General features: G+C 52.4%; 1 protein-coding gene across 5 annotated transcripts in view; it reads right to left on the bottom strand.

Moving 5' to 3' along the window:
- Positions 1-622: 622 nt before the first annotated feature.
- The window catches only part of SMOC1 (SPARC related modular calcium binding 1), a 163,161-nt gene continuing 144,038 nt past the window's right edge, over positions 623-19,745 (bottom strand). For 3 of the 5 annotated variants that reach the window (XM_077909787.1, XM_077909785.1, XM_077909786.1), the window contains exons 10-13: positions 18,175-18,280; positions 8,751-8,995; positions 3,202-3,255; positions 623-2,713 (exon numbers count right to left, since the gene is read on the bottom strand). In XM_077909787.1, the coding sequence (XP_077765913.1) occupies positions 2,697-2,713; positions 3,202-3,255; positions 8,751-8,995; positions 18,175-18,280 (422 nt within the window). In that variant the 3' untranslated portion in view covers positions 623-2,696. The remainder of the gene's footprint in view (positions 2,714-3,201; positions 3,256-8,750; positions 8,996-18,174; positions 18,281-19,745) is intronic. The other 2 variants (XM_077909788.1, XM_077909789.1) reach the window with 2 other exon arrangements.

Raw genomic sequence — 19,745 nt, 5'->3', positions numbered from 1 at the left:
ATCTGGACGAGATTGTCAGAGGGTGGTGAGGAAGCCACCTCCAGGGTCATTTGTGCCTGGGGACAGGGGGGAAAGGGAGAGATGCTAGGAACACCGGGGAACATCTAGAGCCTCACATCAGCTGCCAATGCCCCCGAAGCCCCCCAGCAATATGAGCCAGGCCGGGAGCCTCAACCTGACCCCCACGGATAGCATGAACCCCTTTGGGGGTCTGCACTCTGTCTAAGCTGCTTCCTACCTGGGGTCTCGAGATGGGGACTATGGCGGATGTGCCCACCCCCACCAGCCTGAAGCCATGGGATGGGCTTCCCCCCCAGTCCTGCCTGCAACATTGCCACCTTCCAGTGATGCTCTGGGGGGTGGGGTGGGGTGGGGCAGCTGTCTGGGGAGGCAAGAGGGAGAACTGCAGAGATGCACAAACATGTTAGGTGAGGGCCAAAGGGGTCAATGTCCTCACAGCAAAGTGCTGTGACACCTCGTGGCCACCTCCAGGTTCCCTTCTAGTCTGACAACTCGCACTTCCTAGAATCCGAGTGGCGGGTACCTGGACCAGGGAAAATAAACTTTTCAGAAAAAGAAACCTTTCCATCGGAGGGAGCCACCCAAAGAAAGAGGCAACAGCTACCAAGGTTCACCCATTTTTATTTTTTATAAAACAAGCTACAAAGATCTCCTTCCCTCCTCACAAAGGAAAGCCACACAGCACACCCTAGACGTGTGTGAGAGCGAAGACGCCAGGGTTGGGGAAGGAGGGGGCTTCTGAATTTCCACAGGGAGCCACCCTCTCTGTGTTTTCATGCTTCCTCCGGGCCAGGGAAAGGGGCCCAGGCCTCCTGGAGGTCCATCTAGCTCTAGCACGCTGCCGTGCCAGCAGGTCCCGGCCAACAAAGGGAGGGGGGCTCCCTTTCCTCCTTACCATGTTGGCCTGGGGCCTCCAGTCACCCCTGAGACAACCTCTAGGACTTGTTGCACAATAGCAAGAACCTTCTCTGGCCTGAGGCCCCACCGGAGCGTGTCCTGAAAAGGCCTCTAGTGGGCCACTGCTTATGGCGCCAATGCCTTCCAGACCCAAAATGGGGGACAGTCTGCTGAGGTGGGCGCACTTAGGGGAATGCTGGGTGGGACACCCGATGAGGCCAGATTTCCAAGAGCAATCCCATAGGGGCACCAGCCCCGGGCTACCTGCCCTCCTTCAATGCTGCCACAGCGGCTCAAGGGAAGAGACACTGTCCCTCGTTGCTCTCTGCGTGAGGGCTGTCTGAAGGGGCACAGCCACCACCCAGGCAGAGGAAGCCGGGGCAGCCTACAGGGGAATCCCAATAACATGTCTGTGGAAGGCTAGGCCTGGATTTCCTCCCAGCTGGGCTATTGGCCCTACACTTCCGGGGTCGGGGCAAGGGGGCCGGTGGCAGAAGTAGGAGGCCCAGGATCGGTTTTGGTCTGGAATTGGCCTTGAGCCTGGAAGCCCTTAGGGGTATTTGAGGGAATAGAAGGAACCTCGATATTAGGTTAAAAACCAATGAAACCATTGAGTTACCAATGAGATGACCAGCCCAACTCCTCCCTCAGGCTTGTGATAACCTCGAGGACAGGACGGCAGGGGGGTACAGAGTGGAGAAGACCCCGTCTGACCCGGTGTAGAGAGGGTGTAGAGAGGGCCAGCCTCAGGAAGCCTCACCTGTGCGTCCGCGGGGAGCTGGCCCTGCTCTCAGCAGAGGGGCCTTTGTCCTCGTCCCTCCACTGCTTAAACGTCCAACATCTACATAGAAGGCCCCACTGCATGTCTTTCTCTCCTTTGCCTCCCTTCTCGTGCTTTACAGAGTAGATGCTAAACATGGGTGAAAAGGTTTCAAACGATGTAATGCAAATCCTCCGAGGACCAGTGGGGTTACGAGGATGCTGGCGTCCCCATGGACGGATTGTGGGCCGCCAGAGGGTCTGGAGAGCAGGAACACATGGGCACGGGAGAATTGGTGCCGGTGCTGGCTACTGCCCTCCCTCTGGGGGCAGCTCCCATCTGTCCCCCAACCCAACCTCCTTCGAGAAGGCCAACTGCCCAGTGACTTGCCAGCTCTGACAGCTAAAGCAAGGGGCAGTACCCCCCTCTCACCAGAAAAGAACCGATGGAGTCGACAATATAATCTGTGGGCTCCAGTCTTTACGCACACACACAGGGTCAGTCTCCAAATGGAATCCAGGTGGGCTATGGGCACAGTCTGGGTTCTAGAAAGCTGGGCTATGTGTCCAGAGCCCCCGCCACAAGAGCAGGGAGAGGGAGGGGAATAAACAAACAGCAATGCCAACGCCTGTACAAAAGAACTATACAATTTACATATATATTTATGTACAGTATATAAATCTCTTTCTTCTCAGTCCCCGAAACAAACACCCTCCCCCCAAACCCGCCCCCCAAAAACCCCTCAAAGTTGTCAGTAGCAGATCCAAAAACTTACAATAAGAGAGAGAATAAACAGTCTTTTTCCCTTTCCTTTTCCCACTGTGGTATTAGATACTGGTGTTTAAAACTGCAACCAGAAAGAAAACACGCAAATGAGAGTTATCAAAAGTGCAAACACGGTGGGCACCACTCATGTTACATGGGATGTGGCCGGGCCTGGGGAGCTGGTGAAGGTTGGGCATCGGGCAGTCCGTCCTGCCTCCCTGGTCTCTCCACCTGCCCTGTGGTTTTCCACTCCTTAGACGAGGCGTCCTACTGAAGGGGAAGCAGAAGCAAGAAGTTAGAGGTGGGTTCGTGAGAAACCCAACTATACACACCAGTTTCATCAGAAGGTCAGCCTGTTAGATATGGGCTGGGTGGGATGCAAGGACCCTCAACGTGCAGATAAGCCCGAGTTTTACTGGCCCATCCTTGGCCACGGGGCATACCACAATGGCCCCTGAAACAAGTTTGGCATTCCAGAGACTAAGGCTTTGGCGAGGAAGCACAGCTGGGGGTGTGCAGTCTGTATAAACCATGTACCCCCAGATGCTAGCCTTTCAGCCTGGGAGGGCCAGGGGTGACTTTATACGTGGAGATGGCAGGACCCTTGTAGCACGAACTGATCTTTCTCTTGTGTCCTCAGCAAACAAACATGGAAAATGGGAGCCTGAGTAACTTGGCCAATGCCTCCACTCTTGCTGTACTACCAGGACTGCATCTAGGGGGCCCACGGAGGAGACCCCGGAAAGAAAGCAACTTACTGAATGGGTTTGGGCCTGCCTGTTTGTCCTGGGGGAAGCTGCCAAGACTACCACCTGCAACAAACAGGAACATATGATACTCAAGTGGCCTTGCCCCGGAGAACTGGTGGAGCTTCCTCTGTACCTGGCTGCCTGTCTCCTCCAACCTCTGGAATGAATGGACTCAGGAAGAGCCAAGGGTTGTGTGTACTCCCTGTTCTGTGGCTGTTGGTGGCCCTGTTCTGCCTGGGTGAAGCCACCACTGGCCAGCACCTTTAAACATAGGCTAGGCCTTCAGTAGGAGGCCTCTCTGAAATCCCCTCAGTTATTAGCTACAAAGGGCGTTGGTGCTGATGGACGTCTGCATAACCTTCTTGGGTCCTGGCTTTCCAAGTCAAAGAACATTAGGGGTGGAGGTAATCTTAGCGACCGTCTGGTCCAGCCCCTTCATCTAACAATCTGCAAACTGAGGCTTGGAGCAATTGAGTGAGTTAACTAAGGTCCAAGTCTCACCCTGCTAATACCCGCTCTGCCCCATAGGGTGTTGACAGGTCCCGGAGACATAGGGTGTTGACAGGTCTTCTGCAGGGCCCAGGGCTCCTGGCGGAGGAGAGGTGGGTACATGAAGGGCTGGGCCACTCTGTGTGATCGCGGGAGGCCACGTGACTCTGTGCGTGGACCTTACCCCCGCTGGGTCAGTCTACAGAATGGGAATTGGGGCCACTGCGGTGCTGCCTCTGCTCTGCCTCTCACAGGACTGCTTGAAGACTGACTCAATCCATGAAGTGGAGACAGGGCTCTGAAGAGTAGGAGGTGCTCCGGGAACCCACGCCCACCCCTGGTCATGCGAACCCACAGCTCAACTGCCCCGTCTCCCAGTTACGCTAACATTCCTAAGGCCTGAGAACGAGCGACAGAACCCAGGGTGGGTGAGGCATGGGGTAGATATTGGTATGTCCGATTGTACAGATGAGGAAACAAGCCCGGAAAGAGAGTGATGGGCCCCGGGGCCGGCAGGCGGGCAGGGACCATCCCACCTGGCCCCGCATCCCATCATCACCTGCCCGTCCAGCAGCGCCTGCGGTCAGCGGTGAGCAGAAAGGTTCCCACACGGAGACAGGCGCCCAAGCGGTGCTGCCCACCGCGCACTGGGAGAGGAAATGCACCCCGGGCAGGATCCGCCCCGGCTTGTGGAGGCTCACGCTGATCCTTCACCCAAATCCCGTCATTCACCCCCGGGGCACCGTTACATGATAGTTGTAAGATGATCACATTGTCCCCGGGTTATGATGGTGGAACTGAGACCTGGAGACGGCACAGCTCTTCTGTGTGAAGTGAACTCAGACCCGGCTACGTCCTCCCAGGGCTGTGCTCTGAAGGGGGTCCAATGCGGGGGAGGAAAAGCCTGATCCCAGGGCGGGCAGCAGCCTCGGGCAATGCCAAGGGAGGGTTGGGATTTTTCACAAATGGAGGAAACAGTCTCCAGCCTGCCTGCCTCATGGGACGGTGACAATCATCCTGATGCAGATGCTTTATAAACTGGGAAGGACCAGCTAAGAAGGCCTGGCCCTCGGAACGTCTGACCCTTCCGTGCTGTGCAGACAGCTCAGCTCCCCAGTCAGCAGTTTTAGTAACAACACTTGTGTTCACGAAGCATTTCCAGAAAACGCGGTCCCTCAGATCCAACGCGAGGACACTCGTCCCTAAACTGCATGTGCTCCCCCAGCCCCCTGGGGCCCCCCATCTGGCATGCAAGCCCCTCTCAGCCCACCAGGGGGCACCGCATGACACCAGATGACCAACGCATGGGCTCATTCCTCACATGCCTTCTACCCAAGTGGCTTTTCTTCAGCTCCCCGGGAGCAGAGGGACCCAGAGAATCTGCCTTCAGCCGGTGGGTGTGTTCCTCTACTACTACCAATTCCTTTTGTGCATTCACCACAAGCCAGGTTACTGGGCTAAGCTCCTCACGTGCACCATCTTGTTAAATCTTCACACCAGGTCTATGAGACAGACACTTTCATCTCCATTTTGCAGACAAGGAAACTGAGGCTCAGAGAGCTTAGATGACTTGCCAAAGTTACAGGGCTAGTGAGTGGCAGAGCTGGGATTAAAAGCCAGGTATGTTTGACTTCAGAGCTTCTGTTCTTACCCAGGCCCCCAGCCCTGCCTCCCCTATGCCTCTCACTAATCGTCCTTTCTCCTGCAGGTGCTGCCTGCTTGGAAACTATGGGTCTCCCCGTGTGTTTCCTCTCGGCTACCTGCCCTGGCAGCCTCTACTCCTGCTCACGCCACCCCCACTGGGTCTGCTCCCCCACTTCTCCAGACTCACCACTGGTCTTGTCTCCCTTGGCCTTCCACCGAGACTGGCAAGCAAGATTGGCCTGCTCACCCAAGGGACCATCTTCAAACACTCTAGAGTCCTTCTCGTGGAGGAGACAGCATGCTCGCCTGGACATCCTGAGGCTGGGTGCAAGTGCCAGCTTGCTACCTCACGTGTGACCTCTGATCTCGACCAGAGTGCTATTCCTCTCTTGGCTCATCTAGACACCTCGACTGCAAAATGGGCTGAGGGCACGTGCACACACAGATGTGCTCACACACACACGCAGATATGCACAGAGAGACACATGTAGAGACACGTGCACATGCATACAAGTGCACAGACCATGCACTCAAGACACATGCCTACATACACAGACATGCCCCAGGGGGACATGCACAGACGTGCCTATGCACAAACACGTGGGGAGACACGCACACCTGACGCAGGTACCCCAGCCATACTTTCAACCAGGCAGTGCATTCCGACGTCAGCAAGGGTCCCAGAAGCTCTTAGGCCTCTCCTGTCCCACTGCTGGGTCTCAGGAGAGAGGTGAGGGTGCTGGGCCATACCCCGAAGCACTTTAGAGGCCTCCCTGGGCAAAGCCGTGGAGGTAACTAGAAACTAACCCTTGTCCTCAGCGAGGTCTTCCAGGGTCAGCAGACACCCGGTGCCTGGCAAAGCTGTGGAGAAAGGCTGGGAAGGCCCTTTCTGCTCTGTGGACAAGAGGTCACCACACTCAGCCTCTCCTTGGCATCTGTGTGCTCTGTAGACTAGGGGACTGAGGGTAGAGCCGTTACAGATCCCTGTGAGTCCTTCCCTCCTCCATCCTTAACATGCTCCTGGGTGAGCCCAGGGTCTACACTAGCACTGGGTGCCCTCTTTCCAGTACTGGTCCTCTGCCTGTGCTCTGAGAAATGAGTGTAAGTGTGTAAAGTGTGATGTCGACACAGGGGGCAGCCCCTCACCCATGCGTTCACTCGGCTGACAAGGATGTGATGGTGCCATGCATGGCCCTGGGGCGGGGGGGCAGGGGGTGGCGCTGGAAGACTGCACTACACATGGTATGTGCTGCTGGTCAAGGCAATAATCTTAACAGTGATGCTGAACTTCTATCAGGTTCCTTCACTGTGTCGGGCACTGGCTAAATGTTTTCACTCCCTGTCCCACTGAATCAGCACGACAGTCCTATGAGGTAGATACCATGGTTATTCCCCTTGTACAGATGAAGACACTGAGAGCCAGAATGGCTGGGTAGTTTGTATATAGTAAAGGAGCTAGTCTGTGGCAGAGACGGGGTTTGAGTCATGACATTGCGCTGCATCCTGGGGACTCAGAGTACTGTGGGAACATGGAGAGGCATCCTCAATCAGACAGGAGTGCCCAGAGCGATGAGCTCACTCACCCAGGGTCACAGGCCCCAGAGCCAAAGCCGAAACCAGCTATGGAGGGGGTGGATCCCAAGACAGGGTACCTAGTGGTAATTCATCCACTTCCTGTCTACCCTTTGGGCTCACGGTGTCAGCTGAGGATTAGCACCAGGAAAAGCCCTTAGGTTTTCTCCCTGGGCAATGTCAGCCTTCTCATAGCTTCCACTTCATATAAATGGGTATCTCCTGCATGAAAGAACCACCCATCCTTCAGGTGCATCCAACTTGACGTGTCCAAACCATGGTGTTCCCCATCCCCCTATGCCTTTCTTCCATGTTGCCCAACTCAGCAAAGAGACTTACCCTCCAGTTGCCCAGACCAACCTCCATCCCTATAGCCACTTGGTTGCCAGAACGGCAGGTCTCCCTATCTCAAATCCACCCACTTCTCCTCACCCCCACTGTGCTCTCCTAACTCGAGCCTCTGTCATCTCAGGCCACAGCCTCCTGAGGGAACCCTGCCTGGCATGTCTGTGACCCCATTTCCCATCCTGCAGCCTGAATGATTTCTTTAAAGCAAAACCAATCCCATCATTTCTCTGCCTGAACCCCTGGGACGGCCCTCCGCTGCCCTTACGAAGTTGAGACTGTCCCCTTGTCTCCTGTCTGCCTCCTCCCCCCAGCACCTGCCACCATCAAATATGGATTCCAGTCACACTAAGGCCTCTCAGTTCCTCAACAACTGTCCCCTCACCTCAACACCTTCACTCTTCAGTCGCCACCGCTTACAACACTCCTCCCTCCACTAAACCCTTGGGCCAACCAACTCCTACCCATTCCTCAGGTATTGGCTTAGACTAGGGGTTGGCAAACTTATCTGTAAAGGACTAGGTAGTAGATATTTTAGGCCTTGTGGGCCATGTATCATCTCTCATTTGCTCTTCTTTTTTGAAAATTACATCCCTTTTAAAAATATAAAAACCATACTTAGCTCACAAGTCATACAAAAATAGGCCATGGACTAGATTGGGCCTTGGGCCTTAGGTTGGTTTAGATATCACTTCCTTCACAAAGTTTTCCAAGGCTGTGTGCCCCTGAGCTAATTTAGGTGCCCCTACATATGTTCTTACAATACTCCGTACTTGTTCTATCACGACAGAGATAATTAGATTTTTGCCAGAATCCATGTTTTCCTCTTTCCAGGCTCCCAGCCTTCCTTATGGTGGGGGTGTGGTGGAACTAGTGGCAGTTCCAGCCAGTGAGATAGGAGAGGTGATGTGTCACTTCGGGACTGGCCCATTAAACTCCCCCACGTGCACTGCTCCGTGCTTGACTCCAGCTGGCCAACTAGGAATGGAAATGACCCCCAGGGTGACCTTGAAGCCACATAATAACGATGGTGGAATCATTCTCGGCCAAGATCTCAGAGTGACTGCACAGAGCAATGTCCCTCCTATTCGTCCCCCTACACACACATACACACACACACACACACACACACACACACACGACCTGGAATCATGCTGAACTATTTACATGGGCGAGATGAACAAATTTCTCCTGCATTGAACCATTACATCTGTGGGTCTACTCGTCACTGCAGCCTGGCCTATCCTAACACACACTCTCATAGCATCATAGCACTTACCACAGTGTCTGAAAATGTTTTCCTATCCATCTCCTGGGTAGACTGGAAGGACGGGGACCTTATCTGCTAGCTCCTTCACTGTGCCAGGCATCTAGCCCAGGGCAGAACACACTCTCCTAAGTAGTTGAATAAATGAGCACCTGGGCTCTCACCTACTGGGGGAGCCCTTGGTCCTTGTGTGCGGGTGGGAGGGGAGGCCACAAGTTCTTGAAGGCCAGCGAGCACTCACCTTCTTTGCTAACACCCAGGCAGCCCTTCAGCTCAGGCAGTGAGATGACCTTGTCCTTGTTCAGGTCACAGTAGTCAGTGAAACGCCGGGCACACTTCTTGGGCTTGGCTTTCTTCTTCACGTAGCGCTTGAAGGGCTTCATCTCCCGCTTGTTAATGTCGTTGCTACTGTTGCTGTCCAGCTGGCTGAAGTACCAGCGCACCACTCGCTCCTCCAGGGTGTGGCTGGGGTCTGGTTCGGAAAACCTGGGCCACAGGCAGACACCCCCACCCCGGTGATCACCACTCAGGAGCCTGTAGGGACTCTTAGCCCCACGGCCAGTCTCTCCCAGAGATGCCGGGGTCCTCCTACTGCACTGCCAGCAACCGGGAAGAAATGGCTCTTCTGAGCCCAGTGCCTCCCAGCCCTGCTCAGCCTGTAGCAGAATTGAGCCATCCTCTCCAGCTTGGTTCTCCAGACTGGAGAGTCTATTTCTTAAGGGTCCCCAAGTAGGTCACCCTTATTATGTGAGCCTGTCCCACCCTCTACCATAGCCAGGAATGTTCTGGTACAAGATGGGTGCTCAATATATATTGGCTAGATTTAATTTACCAGAGTTAACCACGGCTGCGGTCCAAGTTGTCCTCCTGGCCTAGTGTTCACTGCCAGATAAGTTGCTGTTCACACATTAACTTGTACACTCAATGAACATGACTATGGGAAGAGGTGCTCTGAGCATGCGCCACAGCCAACACCGGGCCAGATTCTGGGAGGTGTTGCCCCAGCCTCAAACTGCTCGACATCTTGGTGAGACAGAGCCAACTTATTAGGCAGGGACAATTCACTGTGAGGTTCCCACAGTCCATTTATACATGGTATATAAAGTGGCAAAACCAAGGCTTTTATGTGTAACTGTGCACATGCCCTACCCATCCATTTTATTTACTTATCCTCTATCTCCCCCTCGCAAAAAACATTCAGGCTGCTAGATAATATTTAAAACTTCTAGAGCCAATGACAGGTCTGTTCCAGAAAGGGTGACTGTGGCTCCTGCTCCCAGGGCTCGGCACGGAGTAAATATGGTCCAGGCCCTTGTGTTCAAGATCCTGGGCAACCTTCCCTTCGCTGGGGGAATAAGGCTAAGGTTGGGAGGCCAGTGTCTTCAAATACTTAGTCTGCAGGACACTGAGTCAAACTATAGTATCACCATGGATCAGAAGTGGAGGCAGAGGGTCTCACTGTCACACAGGGATCCTGGCCCAGGGCTTCTGGGCTGCCAGCACATTCTAAAACTATCTGGCAAGAAAAATATCCAAGGCTCTTGCCAATACCTTGGGGTTCTTCCCTGGGGGTTTGCTGAGTTTTCCAGAAAGGAGGGGACCATCTCTGACCCCACCCTTGTGAAGGAGCCAGCAAACTCTTTCCCTTTCCCACCCCCAAGTGACCTCAACGTTTAGGGGAAAAGAAGTTTCATTACCACAAAGAAGCCAGGCATCCCTGCTAGAAGCCCATTCCTAATTAAGTGCACTGCAGTCCCAGGCAGGCCTCCCTGGGCATCCTGGGCTGATTCCAAGACAGCACAATTACTGGATCTGCCAGCTGGACTTCATCCTGACAGGTTTAATGCTGGGAGTACCTGGGGAAGGTGTGAGGGACCATCTGCCCCTGGCTCTCTGGGAACCTGCCTAGTCTATCATGGAAAGCATGCTCAGAAGGTCTTTGAAACAGACGTGGAGTTGTGGAACTCAGATATTTGTTTCTGCCAGCACATGGTATTTTGGTGCTCCTTCTGTTTTACCCACAACATTTGCTCTCAAGCCTGCAGGGTATACCAGATGAGCAGCAGAAAAATTCTCTATCAAGATGTTCATGATGCAGGAGGGAAGGTGGCCGGCTCCCTCTCAGAGCACCCTGCCTGCCTGTGTTCCCCTAAATGAGAGGGAGGCCTAGAGCTGCGGAGGAGAGCCAAGAGCCCCAAGGGAGGTGCTCCAGCCATTCCCACTGAGAACTCTCTCTCTGGGCGACTCCCGCCAGGGGCCATGAGAGCCCCATGGCGGCAAAGGCAGCTCTTTCTTTAACCTTTAGGCTCAGCATAGCGTCATGTCTACCTAGAGGCTGGAATAATAAAGCCTCAGTCGCTGAGCCGGGAAGGGATGAGGTCATCCCGCCCAGCCGCCCTGCCAAGAGAGGCCCACTGCCTCTGACACGTGTTGCTGGGGCTCCTGCCTGTCCTGTCCGGTTCTCAGCAACTCCACTGAGGGAGCTCCCATACCTTCCTTTGGGCTGGTCCATGCAAGAAGCAGCTCTTCTCCCCACTTTATAACTTCTGGGGATTTCCTCCTGCACAGAGTGACCATCATTTGGCTCCTGCTCCTTCTTCCTTCCTTTTCTCCTGACTCCCTCCTGCCCTATCTCCCTTGTCTGATGGGTCCTGTCCTCCTCACTCCGAGGATACTCACTTCCCAGGGAAAAGCCCTCCGAGGCCCCTCCAAGCTGTGACTCTGGTTCCCTCAACCCTGCCACACTGTCAACCTGACCTGTGGACCCCAAGCGTCTTGCCTCTTCTTCCTTCTTCCACAGCTAGTATAGGGCTCCCTGCTTCTGAACTCCTCTAATTTCCAGAAACCTACATCCCACGCCCACTCTTGATAACAGAGCCCAGCTCCACATGTGATCCTGGCAGTGCCAGGGTCCGACTTTGAAACCTAACACTTTGCCCTGGCCAAGCTCCAAGTGCATTTAAAGCAAGAATTTCTTAGCTTTGAGGGATCACGGACTCTTCTGAGAACCTAAATGAAGCTATAGTCTTCTCTGGAACAATGCATACGTACATAGCACTCTGCTGAATTTGGGGGTTTAATGGACTCCCTAAACTTCATCCAGGCTCATGGACTCCGGTAAAGAATCCTTGATCTAGAGGGAGGAGACTCTAGCCATGGCCCCAGAGAATGGTCAACCATAAGCCTTCTGGAAGGAGATGGGGCAAGACAAAGGGTAGTAGCTAGAGGGTCTTCCATACTTCCAGGAAAACATAATAGAAAACTACTGAGGGTATTTAGTCTATACTCTGAAACCAAGTTTCTGAGTTTACAACAGCCTTAAGTCCCTACCATACTTCATACAAGATCAAGTCAAGACGAGATAGATCAGAAGTCCAGGTTTAGTCAAACCAGTAGGTGCAAAAGAAGAGCCTAAAGAGGTCTCAGTTAGCTAAGGAGAAGGTGAGATTTTTCCCAGGGGAGTGCTGGATGGCTGGGGCAAAAGGGCCTCCCCCAGAGTTTCCGAATCCTCTCAAGCAATCATATTGGAGCCCCTTCCATCACAGTTAGACTCCCTCAAACTTACCCCTGACCTCAAAGCCATACCCCACTGATCCCTCCAGCTCTTGCAGCCTTCTAGAAGTATTTTCTAAAAACACTGGCAACTTGCACTCCTAGCTCTAGGCTTACTTACACTAGCATCAAACCTCCAACCTTTCTCTCATATATGTACACACCATCCCTGCTGGAGATCATGACTGCTGGAATCCAAATCTGCTCATCAGGCAAGGGCTGGGGACCCTACATCAGAGTTCCATAAATCAGTTCACATCACTGGTGCATGCCCGGGGCTTCCCTATAGGCGAGGTTCCACCTCTGCTAGAAGGATTCATTGAGTGTGTAGAGTTATCCAAGCCTCCTTGGATGTGTGGTATGTGGAAAGTTACATTCAAAGGATACTAAGGGCAGCCCGGGGGGCTCAGCGGTTTAGCGCCGCCTTCAGTCCAGGGTGTGATCCCGGAGACCGGGGATCGAGTCCCACGTCAGGCTCCCTGCATGGAGCCGGCTTCTCCCTCTGCCTGTGTCTCTGTCTCTGTCTCTCTCTCTCTCTGAATAAATAAATAAAACCTTAAAAAAAAAAAAAAAGGATACCAAATTCCAGATTTTGGAAAAACAAATCCAAAGACTGATGTCAGCTCTGTCTCTGGGCTGTTTTGGTGGCTGTCTTGTTGACTCCTGCCTCCAGGGAGGAGGAAGCCCACTCAAGTTAAGTTCCTCCCGGGACTGGCCCCACTGAGTTGTTTCCCAAATTGAGAGGTGACAGGTGCTGCCCATCTTCTGCAACACTTTCAGTTTTGCTTCTGCAGCCTAATCCTGCCAGGCCTTGGCTGCAATGCACAGCTGAAGAGCCAGCCCCATTCGCCACAAGAAAACTTGCTTTGGCCAAGATCTTGGGCCTTGTTCTGCTGTCCCAAGCAGTTTTAAAGAAGGTGAGGTGGGATGGCCTGGAAGCACTAGCCAAGCCAAGCAGACCAACTGAGCCCCATCTGGAGTGGGGTCCAGGCCCTGCCAGCTGTGCGGGAGGGTGGAGCTGGGAAATGCTAAGTCAGCCACATTCCAGCCTCTTCCTTACAAGGCCATCAACAAGTAACTGAGCTGGGCAGGAAGGAGGGAGCCACAGTACAAATGGTCTCTCCTTGGGGGACCACAGGAGGGGCCAGAAGGCTCACACAGTCCATCCCATGTCCCCTCAAAGTTGACTTTCTCTAGGGTGAGACGGAAAAAGGAGAGGGTTTCCTCACTCAAGAAGACTCTGCCAGCTGGGATCTCAGAACTCTTCCTTTGGATCTGATAAATGCTAATGGGTGCCATGGGAGGGCTGATGTAAGGGGAAGCTCTCCTCCTGGAGCCCTGGTGGGCAGAACCATGAGGATAAGTCAATCATCCCCCAAACCTTCACTGAGAACGGCCATCCTTCGGTGATACTTGCAGGCTGCCCCTCCCATGCACTAACCAAAGATGTTTCCATGGACACCCCATTCTACTTTGCCTATTCTTAGATTTGACCAGTACCGCTTTCTCCCTGTAAATCACGCTGGTAGGCCAGAAAGGGAAGCAGACATCTCCCCTCCCTGCCATGTCCTATAATTAATAAGCCTTCTTCAAACCTGATTAATTTCACCACAAAGGCTCCCTCAAACCATTCTTTCCCCCATAGCTGTAGTGTGGCCTCCCCTCACCTATCCCTCTGATGATAGCTATAACCTTCCCACCTCATCTTGCTCTCTTCCCATCCAGCTTGCCTCAAGCTTTCACGATGATTTTTCAGAAATGCTCACTTAATCATGGGCATCGTGCTGCCCTTGGCATGAATTGCAAGGCCTGGTGTGATCTGGTCTCTGCCCAAATCTATAGCCTTACCTTTTTCCTGCCTCCCAGATTTAAGTCATACTTCTTCTTCTTCTTCTTCTTTTTTTTTTTTTTTAAGTCATACTTCTTATGACTCTTTGCACAGGTCCTACCTGGGGCCCCTCTGCCCCAGTCCATCTCGGTTGGTCACACATGAAGATGTGGCTCAAATGTTATCTCCTATATAAAGTCTTCCCTCTCATGCCCACCCGCTACTGAGTCCCTGTGGCACTTTCTTGGCCTCTATTAAGACACAGACTTCATAGTGTGATCATGGGATTATATACCTCTTCTCTCAACCAGACCAAAGCTCCTCCAGGCCAGGGACTGACTATGCCGTTGTCCCCGGTTGAATCCAAAACCCAACACAGAGCTTATGCCTGGGGAGAATGGAGATATAAGAGTTTGTGCAAAGCCAAAATCTCCAGGCCCGACAGATGGTAGGTGAGGAGAAGACACGCCTTCCTTGTCCCTTCTTCCCACTGGCCCCAATAATGGTCAGCCTCAACTACCAGACCCTGAGAGGATGTAAGAGGGATCCGAGGTATCTTCCTTGACTTTAGCCTTCTGTGCCTAGAGTCTCAATTCTGCATGAATTCAGGACCAAGGCCAAAACCCAAGAAGCCTTGATTCCCAGATCCTCTTCAACAGCCCTATTCTAGATGTGCTGTCCAACCTTCAGCGGCCCTGTGCCTTTGCTCTTTCCTCATAGAAGAGTGCCTGGCCAGGGCCCACCCATACGGTGCCCCAAGTCTCTTGGGCCCATCCAGAGTGCTGTTGGGCCCTGATGACAAAGAAGCACCATGGTGAATTTGATGGCTAGATTTGGCCTCACAGTTTGTCTTGCAGCAGTCAGTGAACTCCAGGAAGCCTTCTCAAGGCATGCCTCTCTGTATCAAGTAGGGATCCATCCATCTAGCCACTCATCCTTCTAGCTGTTTATTCATTCAACAAATATTGATTGGTCATCTACTATGTGCCAGGGACTATTCTGAGTTCTAGGAATACAGCTGGGAAGAAGGCAGACAATGTTCCTTCTCTATAGAACTTAAATTTTCATTAAGTAGGGGTGAGACAGACAATAAACAAGCCAGCAAAATATAAGCTAGTGCTTGGCTGAGAAATTCAAAAGAGGTGTGGTGATGGAGTGTGACTGCCAGCCCCTTTGGATTGGTTGGTTGCTACGAAGGTGACATTTCAACAGATAATCGGGGACCATCACTGGAGGATGGGGCCTCCTATTCCAGGCAAGGGCAGGCAGGAACCCCAAGGGTTCAGGTTCAAGGCCTGTTTGAGGAACTGAGAAGGACCAGCAGCAGGAGCACAATGATGGGAGGGAGGTCATGGCCAGTGAGACCCTCCTGCAGGGTCAGTTCAGATTGGAGCTAGAGCCTACCCTAAATAGAATGAGAGACTCTGGAGGGCTTTAGACCCAGGAAAGCTGGAAAGCCTGACAGCAAGCAGCCTCCCCGTACAAGTGCTTCTCTCTCTTTCTTCCAGGCTCCTCAACCTCCCCGGCCTCCAACCCTCTTGCTGGATTTCTAAACTATTTCTTGGTTCATCTTGCCTGTCCTTTGATTACGAGTGTAGCCTCTAGGTAACACAATTACCAGTGTGGTTCAAACTTCATTCCCATCAAAACCAAACACAGTTTGGCATAATAGGAGCTTAAAATGAAAAACATGTTTAGGAAAGAATTTTTTTTTAATTTCTCCCAACTCTGTAGTACACCTAAAAAAGAGGGTTTTCAAAAAGAAAAACAACAACAACAACAACAACAACAAAAACCTCTTCCCTGAGGACACATTGGTATTAAAAACATTATAAACTTCTTAGTTTTTATTTTCTGTAAAGATCACTTCAGCCTGCGATCTGAGGGCAAGGCATCAGTCCTGATGTCTTCCAGCTGGTGATGGGGTGAGAGGGACCTGCCTGTGTCCTCAGCCCCTGTGGAGCCCTCACCCACTGGCCCAGGACCCAGCGGGGGTTGGTACTTTCCTGGTGCCTTCAGTCCACCTGGGGCTCAAGCCAGACCATGCTCAAGGGCCCGTCTCCCAAGGCAGCAAGTGGGACCAACTTGAAATCTCGTTTCTTCAGGAGTGCTGCAAGAGCACCAGGCAGGCTCTCTCAGCGGCTGGTCAGAGCCAGCAGCACTGGGGGGCTGTGGGTGGGAAACACCCAGACTTGGCATTTTTAAAAAGAATTTATTTATTTATTTATTTATTTATTTATTTATTTATTTGAGAGAGAGAGAGAGAGAGAGAACACAAGCAGGGGAGTAGCAGGCAGAAGAAGAAGCAGACTTGCCACTGAGCAGGGAGCCCAGTGCAGGACTTGATCCCAGGACCCTGAGATCATGACCTGAGCTGAATGCAGATGCATATCACACTGAGCCACCAGAAGCCCCCAAACCTGGAATTTTTTAGCCCATGCTTCCTTCTGGGTACTTTTTCCATTCCCATCTAATAAACACAAATATCTCATTCCCATTTTTTGCATGAAACAACAGGTATTTTTTTCATATTCTAGGCATAAATAACAAAGGCATAGAATACTGAATAAGCTCCCTTTTCCTGGGAGACATGGATATGTTCTCTCAACTCAAGACACCCCATCACTGAGCACCATCAGAGCACCATCAGCTGCCTCCGATCAGTTCCCATCTGCCAGCCTGTCAGACTCTGTCTCCATCTTCTCAGACTTATTTCTGTGCTCCTCGTGGGGAGGCCTGATTCCATCCACAGGGTGTATGCAAAACCAGAAACCAGCCTGACAGCTCTTAGGACCAGAGGGCTGCTGAGAGTAAGTGCACTGGACCAGCAGCTTCTGAGTGCCACCCAGGAGGCAAGCTCTGCACTCACTTCGATGTGACCTAAAATTAGGTTTTCCGGACAGACACCCTCATTTGCCTTGGGATGCAGTACCACTGACAGCTGAGCTTGGAGCCCTGGTTCCCTACACCAGATAGATACCCTGTGGTTCTGCTGATTACCAGCCCGGCAGCCAGGCCTGGGCCTTTCATCGTGGTGGCACTCCTTGCCTTGCTGATGACAGCTCTGCCTCTGAGCAGATGTGGAGGGATGAGGCCCCCTTCTCTGGTGAGCCTCAGAGCTCAGAGGCAGGCTGCCCATCCCTGCCAAACATGTGTACTTCCTCCACTGCTATAGGAACCTGAAACCCCTACACACACACACACACACACACACACACACACACACACACCCCTGCTGTGCCTCCCCTCTGGCTTCCTGGTTGCTGGCTGTCCCTTCTGTCTCATCTGTTGCCACTCTCCTTTCCTCCTCCTCACCCCATCCACTCCAGCACAGCCATCCTGGACTACAGATGTGCACTTTCTTAGAGCCACAGTATTCTTTCCATTTTCCTAGGGCGGCTCTCCTTCTTTTACTGTTTAGGTCTTACCTGTCCTTCAAAAATTCAGCCTTGCTATCACCTCCTCCAGGAAGCCTTTCTGATTCCTTCAGACTGAGTTAACAAACCCTTCTCTATTCTTCCACCTGTTCTAGCACTTAGCACGCAATTTGCAAGTATCTTTCCATAGCCTAGTATCCCCACTAAGCTGCAGGCTCTGAAGACACGAACAGGCCTCACATCCCAGGATTCCCAGTCCTTAGACCAGTGCTTGGTGTGCTGCATATGTTCACCAGGTGCTGAATGGGTGGGTGGATGGATGGATGGATGGATAGATAGTTGGACGGATGGATAGATGCATGCATGTTCCAGCCATTGACCTAACAGGCCTGCTTGGTGAGTGCCAGGATACTGGTCATGGAGTATGTGTATCTCAGCCTCATGTCAGGACTGCCTCAGCCTGCATGTCAGCTCCTAACCTAAGTTGGATTTGAATATGGCAATGTCCAAGCCCATTGCCCAGAGCCCTTGGGATTTTCAGGAAGCCAAAAAGACACAGGATTCCTGCCTTCTCAGAAGAGAAGAAAATCACCAAGTGCTCTGTACTCCCTCGCTGCCCCCATTACATGCCCCTTCTCCATCCTGCTACTGAAGACTCTCACCCCAGTGCATCTACTCCTGAGACTAAGGTACTAGAAGTCTCCAGACACCCTGAACCTGCCTGTCACTGGGTAACTAAAAGGTAGAGACAAGCAATTTCCAAAGAACAGGGAGGGGAGAAAGTGGGAAGATTTCTGGCAGAAGGTAGGCCCAGCCCTTGCTCCGCCTAACTTCCCTCTCTCCCAGCCTCCAGAAGCTTCTGCAGTCACACCTCCCCCCTCCGCCCTGAGTCCTGCTCACATTCTCACCTCCCACCTCCAGTAGGCGCTGCTGAGTTAATGGCCTGCACCATGTCCGTGGTGAGGGCATCCAGTAGGCTGGTGATAAATTCCATCTTCTTCCCTTCTGGACAGCCTGAAGGATAAAGTGAGATTTGAAGGCAGCTGCCAGGTAAGTAATCAAGTAAACAGCTTCCTCAACTGCCACCATTTCCCAAACCTCTCCAAATCCCTCTTGTCCAGCCAAGTCCATTCTGGGAACTGTTTACTGCTCAGATGGGTCTCATAAACCTCTGCAGTTCCTCTCTACCCAAGGCCCACAAGGGACCATCAGAACAAACAGAAAATAATACTTTCACTTTTCTTCCATTCCATAAATTTTTGCTGAGTAGCAACTGAGGCATTGTGTCAAAGGTTAGAGTTTTGGTATACAGGGTCCTTATCCTCCCAAGATCAGAGCCTACGGGGAACTCAAGCTAGTTCTGGGAGAGTCTGACTGGGCGGTCATGTTAAAGTGTGAGCAACACTACTCTCCCAGGAAGCAGCAGGTACAGAGGGGGCACAAGGGACAGAGTCAACCCCGAGGGGTCAAAGTTGACTCAAGTAGCCCTACCAGTGTATCTGTCCCAGAACCATCTCCTATTTTCACTTCTCTTCTCATCCAGCTTAGATTATGATAAAGCATCCCTTTGTTTCTCGCTTGCTCCTTTGCACTGTTCCGGCAAAACTCCAAGTCCTTGCTCTGTCCCCTCTGAGCACCTGTTACAGCTATTTATACAGGCTTGTATTCATTTATTCGTATATCCTCTGCTGTGAAAGTCCCATGTAATTCTGATCACTTGGTCGTACCCAGTGCCTGGCACATAGCTAGGATCTCTGTTCATAGTTGATGAGGGGATGGCCAGAAGGAGGGACCCCGGCTTTGACGACACCAATCTTATTACAGGGTGGTTTTTACAACCCTCACCGGGAAGCCCCTGGACTTTCAGGAGCCTCTGTTTTCAGCTCTTACCGTGGAGTCCTGATGGGGAGTGGGAAAGTGGCCCAGCTCCCCTCAGCTCTGATCCAAGGTTGTGCTTGCTAAAGACTACAGTGTTCCAAGCCACCAATATTTAGTAACCTTATTATAACTCACTGGCAGAGAACGCTATAAATAAGAGAAACCCATCACAGCAGCTGGTTGTAGGGTCTGGGGCCCCTGCCTGCGTGTCTGGCATCACATCCCAGTGAGAGTCCTGTGCCACTGGGATGATTGCAAAAACACTGTGCAGGGTTGGCCATGGATGCTGCCCATATTCCTCGGGACAACCCCTCCCTGAAGCCATCCTCTCAGCCTGGGGGGAAAAGAGTCCACAGCCCCCAGAACACTGTCCCAATCACCCCAGGATAGATAAAGAATTGCAGGATTGCGAGGACAGGATTTTAACCTAATGACTACATTTCAAAGATAAAAGCTATGAGTGAGGAGAAGAAACAATGTGCTCAAGGGCACAGGAGTATAGGGACAAATCCCAGGCTAGATGCAGATCCCAGGGCTCCTGTGATGCCCCACTAGCACCACCCACCTCCCCACCCCACCACCTTCCTCCATCCTACAGAAG

Source organism: Canis aureus, chromosome 9, assembly GCF_053574225.1.
Source record: "Canis aureus isolate CA01 chromosome 9, VMU_Caureus_v.1.0, whole genome shotgun sequence".
NCBI lineage: Eukaryota > Metazoa > Chordata > Mammalia > Carnivora > Canidae > Canis > Canis aureus.
This window is presented reverse-complemented; position numbering and strand designations above follow the sequence as displayed.